Source organism: Ananas comosus, unplaced genomic scaffold (genome assembly GCF_001540865.1).
Source record: "Ananas comosus cultivar F153 unplaced genomic scaffold, ASM154086v1, whole genome shotgun sequence".
NCBI lineage: Eukaryota > Viridiplantae > Streptophyta > Magnoliopsida > Poales > Bromeliaceae > Ananas > Ananas comosus.
The window spans coordinates 20,855-26,550 of NW_017890805.1; the positions used below are offsets into that span (position 1 = coordinate 20,855).

The 5,696-nt window shown below is 41.1% G+C and overlaps 1 protein-coding gene across 1 annotated transcript; it reads right to left on the bottom strand.

Annotated features, from left to right (window-relative positions):
• Positions 1 to 2,906: 2,906 nt before the first annotated feature.
• LOC109704267 lies at positions 2,907 to 4,118 on the bottom strand. Its single transcript, XM_020225028.1, has 2 exons — positions 3,447 to 4,118; positions 2,907 to 3,257 (listed from the first exon to the last, which is right to left on the bottom strand). The coding sequence occupies exons 1-2, from the start codon at positions 4,116 to 4,118 to the stop codon at positions 3,138 to 3,140; spliced, it is 792 nt and encodes a 263-aa protein (XP_020080617.1). The 3' UTR covers positions 2,907 to 3,137.
• Between the last annotated feature and the right edge of the window lie 1,578 nt (positions 4,119 to 5,696).

Genomic DNA, 5,696 nt, shown 5'->3' on the forward strand with positions numbered 1-5,696 from the left:
AAGAAGATTTATAGAAAGAAGTTGAAAGAAGTTGAAAGAACTAATCATCTACAAGTTTGGGACAACATAAGTAAGACTGAATCAAACTAAGTAATTTAAATTGTCTCACAAGAACCATGTATGTTAGAGTATCACTGCATTGTCATCTAATACAATCACCCAACACAACCAAAAAATAAAACACAATAATAGTGTTTTTGTCATATCCACTTGCTATCAAATGTAAAGTTGTCAAAATATGTCTAAATTCTTACATGCCGATTCAATACATCGCCAATGACTTGCCAAAATATTTTTCGTCGCCACCTCTTATAAATCTGCAAATAAAAATAAAGAAAAATTAGCTTTTCAACATTTGTTGATCCCTGAATTGATAACGAAAATAATATAAGAATAAATAGGCCAAGTACGTAGATAACAATGTTGGCTATGAACTATATAACAAATAGAAACCGACATTAATTCAGTTTATGTAACCAAATATTGAGCATTAAGAGTAATAAAGAAACTGAGTAACTTTGAGACTTCATTTTCCCAAATTTATATGATGGCTGTGTTCTAGAATGCATTGCTACTTATGTCATCTCTCTCCAATATTCCACTAGATTAAAGTGTATTATAGCCCTTCTGGCAATCTTATATACTGCAAAAGCCTGCTTTGGAGCCCTATAATGCATTGATCAGAAACTAATAAAACAAACCACTGTGCTTCCTATCGATCCGCAATTTATAATTAGTGTGCTCAGTGAGGCTAATAATTCTAGGAGGAAAATGAACCACATATTTCAGAAATTGCAATAAGATAAAAAGATTCTTAATGCAATTGACTTATCTATAGGGAAATTGTCCTCAAGAACATATGACTTGGCAAGTAGTTAATGCGATAAATGCAGTAAAAAGAAAAGTTATGATTTAAAACCTCAAAATACACTAGAGTTAATCAAACAAAAGCATCGAGGTTAGTATCAAAAGGAGCTGAAATATGCGATTGAGTACAACTCAAACAGCATTCTGCACAAGCTCTAGACTAGAAAAACAAGCCGTGAGTACAAAGAATTACATGGCACAGATGAACACGAAATCAGCCATAGACACGCATTCTGCACAGATGTTCACTGCATTCATGATGCTATTGGTAACTGCATTCATCAAACATTTCAAAGCATTCATGATGTGTTCACTGCATTCATCAATTTGTTTCAGATGTGTTCACTGCATTCATGATGCTATTGGTAACTGCATTTTTGAATACAAAGCCGATGAGTTCACTGCATTTAATTGATAATAAAACTTAAATCTGTAACAAAACCTATAGTGTTAGTGTCCGGATTAGCAATAGTTGGAGAAATTTACCCCTTGATGCAAGCCTTGAGAAGCGATTAGCATCAATTTGGATCCATTCGTGAGTTGCTGCACCCTTAGACTCAAATTGTCGGCGAGAACTTTTCCTGTGGTGGAGGTTAGGGTTTATCTTAACAATGAAGATAAAAAAATAAAGAAAAGTTTAACAAATTAAGTATGTGATAATGTTTTGCTATGATCTCTAGTGTACAAATAATAATAATAATCACTTAGGTGTGGAAAATAAAGAAGTATTTAATTAATTTTACTTTGATGTAATAAATGCTGTGCTCAGTTAAGCACTATATGAATTTGAACCACATGATCTCTAATTGTAATCTAACAATTAGAGAGTTCAATTATTAAACAAGCATAGCTTCATTCAGCTTGAGCTTAATGTACTCTTATATGTGCGTGAGCAGCAAACGCAAAGGCTTGCATTCGAGGAACATTTGTTGCCAACTCCCTCAATGTGCATTAAGTCTCTACTGAAGTGATGATACAACTCGTAAATCTTTTGTTGCAATAGTGGGCATATTGATGTAGATGATGTGCCATTAGGATACATATAAAAGTTGGGCTCAGACAATTACATGGAAGAAAATCAAGAAACACCCATTTGATTAAATTTCGCGATGCAGCACTCACTGTGTGTCGGAAACAGAATAAGCACAAGGACGGATGCGAGAGGCAGAAGAGTTTTCTTCTAAAACAACAATCAGTTATTAGAAAAAGATTTCCTTTATGAAAACCCAGCTAGTAGGCCTTTATATAAAGGCATTCACTTAAACCTATCAAAAATAGGAAAAAGAACAAAATCAGAACATAGTAGAATCCTGACCTCGATATTGTAGAATTCCAACCTAATTCAGAACAAAAAAAAAAAAAAAACGACACAAAACTTTCTTTTAAATATAATAAAAAGAACTAAATTGCAAATTTGGGGGCCTAAGTGAGTGAATTTGGGCCAAAACTGGGTCGAAAAGCAAAGCATTTCAAGAAAGTCTTTCGGTGCTATGACTTGATGATATTGAGATTCCAGTTAAGTAAGGGATCAATTCAATTTAAAACCTACAGAGCAAGAATTAGGATCTACTTCCTCTTGTTCCTGCTCCCCAGTTGCAAGAGATTAGGGTTCACCGTCGTCAAGAAGATATCAAGGATGAGCGATCTAGGGTTTGTAGCATAGTTAGTTAATTCAGATTTGGCAAAAATTCGGTACGGATATAATTCGGATATAATTCGCTTTCTCATTTTTAAATTCGTTGAAAAAAAGGCTAAAAAACGGATTCGCCAATTTTTCGGATACGTAATTTATACGGATATTATACGTTCACCAATTAAAAATTCGGGATAAAAAATTCGGCTATTAAATTAAGTTTTTTTCCTCTCAAGATTTATGCTTTTAGCATAAATACTCATATTTTTTAAGAATATAAGAATAAAGAGCTACAAAATTAAACTAATTAAGTAAATTTAGCGAATAGATTCAAAAATTTACGAACTTTCTGAAAGCTCTACATTTGAAGTTTTTGCAATAGCGTTATAGAGAGACCAAACAGGCTTAAAAGTTTAAACCATAAAAAAAAAAACAACAACAACAACAACAATCTTAAGCTGATGGGAGCTGCAAAAAGGACCCTATCATACAAGACCTTGGGTATGCTAAGGATGTGGAGCATGTAACTGAAACAAAAATGTAAAGAAAAAAAAAAAAAAAAACAGGATAAGAGGTTGTAACAAGAACAAATTGAGGAACAAAATAATATGATGGGATGTGATTAGGAATGAATTAGTCACAAACAGTTTCTAAGAACATAAAAGAAAATTTCCCATCTTTTTCGAAATTGGAAATGGCCCAACTGTGCATTCCTTGCATGGTAAACTTCAATTGTAAGACAATAGACACCAAAAGTCTGGACAAAATTAGATCACAATATATTCTAATCACGATCAAAATCTGATTTAAAGTTATCAACTGAGAGAAAGATCTTATTATAAATCTGCAATAGGGCAACCTTGAGAAACCTAAAATTTTAAGCTTAACAGAGAATGGACTAAAAGCTTCCAACTTTTGCTTTGAAGAATGAAAACTCAAATCGTACCTGGTTTGTAAAGAACCACCCGATTACTGATCTATCGTTAGATAGCGGAAGCGGAAGAGGAAGAGGAAGAGGCGACGAGGAGGGTTTTGATTTCTGAAAAGTGAAAAACCCGATCTTTGATCTTCGATTTCTGAAGAGTAGGGCTTCCGATGGCGTTCGGCGAGCTGCCGAAAGGGAAGAGAGGGAGGAGGAGGGGTCGGAAGCAGGGCCGCAGCGGTGAGAAGTTAGGGCAAACCCTTTTTTTTTGAAAGAGATAAAGTAGTGGGGTGCGGGGGTTTGTTGGCATACCCGAGGACGTTGACGCCGGAGGTGGATGCTGAGCTCGAGGAAGAGGTCGTACATGTGGCCGAGGTCGGCGGCGTTGCCGTGGGAGTAGAGGAGGGTGGAGGCGGCGAGGGGGTTGCGGACGTGGAGGGCAGCGATGTGGTTGCCGCAGCGGGTGGGGAGGCGAAGCACCTCCACGAGGCGGCGCACGTTTGTAGCGCCCGCAGGGGTGCTGGAGCCGCAAGGGAGGTGGCCCACGGCGAAGCAACTGTTGGCGCCAGCAGGGGAGGACGAGACGATGAGGGGTGCTGGAGCCACAGTTGGCGGAGGCGGAGGGGACGATGAAGATGGGTAAACAAGTGAGGCTGAGAGAGAAAGAGTAGATGGTGTATACAGCTGTAATTTCATTACATTTCTTTTTATATGTTAAAAGACAATAAAGTCCCCAGAGCTTATGTAATAGACATTAAACAAGTGAGGGTAAAATTGTCATTTTGAAGAGATAATGGGTTGGTGAGTGCTGGAAAAAAATGGAGGGAAGTTCTAGCGCGCTTTATAAGGATATATCGCGGCGACAAATATCGCCACTAAAACTCTATTTCTTTACCGGCGACAAACTGTCGCCGCTATATATTCCGTTTCAGTGGCGACTCTTGTATGTCGCCACTATTTTATATACATTGGCGGCGACAAATAAAAGTCGCCACCATTTTCTGTGCATTGGCGGCGACAAATAATTGTCGCCACCATTTTCTATGCATTAGCGGCGACAAATAAATGTCGCCACCATATTATTTGCATTAGTGGCGACATTCTCTGTCGCCACCAAAAAGTCGCCACTAAAAAGTACTTTTGTTGTAGTGGCGGTTCAGCAGCTCCAGCAGCTTTTACAGCAGCACGCTGCAGCTGCTGTTCCCTCGGTACCACCCCCGACGCCGCCGGTTCCTGAGACAGCTGCCCCTCAGGTGGCGCCTGCACAGGCGGTCCCTCCGACCGTCCCGAGGACGACGACGACCACCACGACGGTTCCAGCTGGGGGTGCGGATACCCCAGCAGCGGAGGGCGCCCGTATGCGTATGAAGCTGATCGAGTTCAGGAAGTTCGACCCGCCGAGATACGCGGGAAAGAAGGAAGAGAATGGAGTTCTCGAACGCTGGCTGACCGACATGGAGAAACTACTTGAAGACTTATTCATCGATGAGCTGGACCGCGTCCCCTTGGCCGCCCACTTTCTGGACGGGGACGCAAGCTCTTGGTGGCGCCGACATCTATCGCTCAAACTGGGCAACGTCTTCCCATCCTGGGGGGAGTTCCGGAGACTCCTCCACGAGCAATTCTTTCGGGACAACTCAAAATTGGAGCTGGAGCGCGAGCTAGAACGTCTTCAGCAGGGGAGCCGTACCGTAGCTGAGTACGAGCGGGACTTCTCTCGCATTGTGGAGCTGATTCCCTTCGTCATCCGAGACGAGCGCCACAAGGCGAGAGTCTTCGCGAGAGGCTTGAGACCAAACATCAGGATGCTGCTGGCTTCTCACGGCACGATGACATTTGACGAGTGCTTGGACCGAGCCCTCGTCATCCAGAGCGAGTCTACCGAGGTTCGAGCTGCAAAGGAGGCCTCGGAGCGATCTGGGGANGCATTAGGATCAAACCCTAGAGATCTACCATTGTAGGGTTTGAAGCTTACCTTGCTAAGCTTGCTCTAATGGTGAGAGGAAGAAGAAGGTGATGATGGTGGTGAGGATCCTCTCCTTCTCCTCTCCTTTTTCCTCCTTTTCCTTCCTTCTCTTCTCCTCTTTCTTCTTCTTCTTCTTCTTCACGTTTAGAGAGAGAGAGAGGTGGTGTTGGAGTGAGGGAAATGAGAGAAAGAGAGAAAGAACCCTCTCTATACACTCTCATTAGTGCAAAATTGCATAAAAGCCCCTCAACAAAGCATCTCTCGCAACAGCCCAAAATGGGCATTTTCGCGCTCGGGGACCGGTCCTT

Bases quoted from the DNA above. Each gene is read 5' to 3' on its own strand.
- LOC109704267 (XM_020225028.1), bottom strand. From the start codon at position 4,118: ATGAAATTACAGCTGTATACACCATCTACTCTTTCTCTCTCAGCCTCA. The intron at 3,258-3,446 runs GTACGATTTGAG...AATTTTGTCCAG, and splicing joins GGTGGTTCTTTACAAACCAG to ACTTTTGGTGTCTATTGTCT.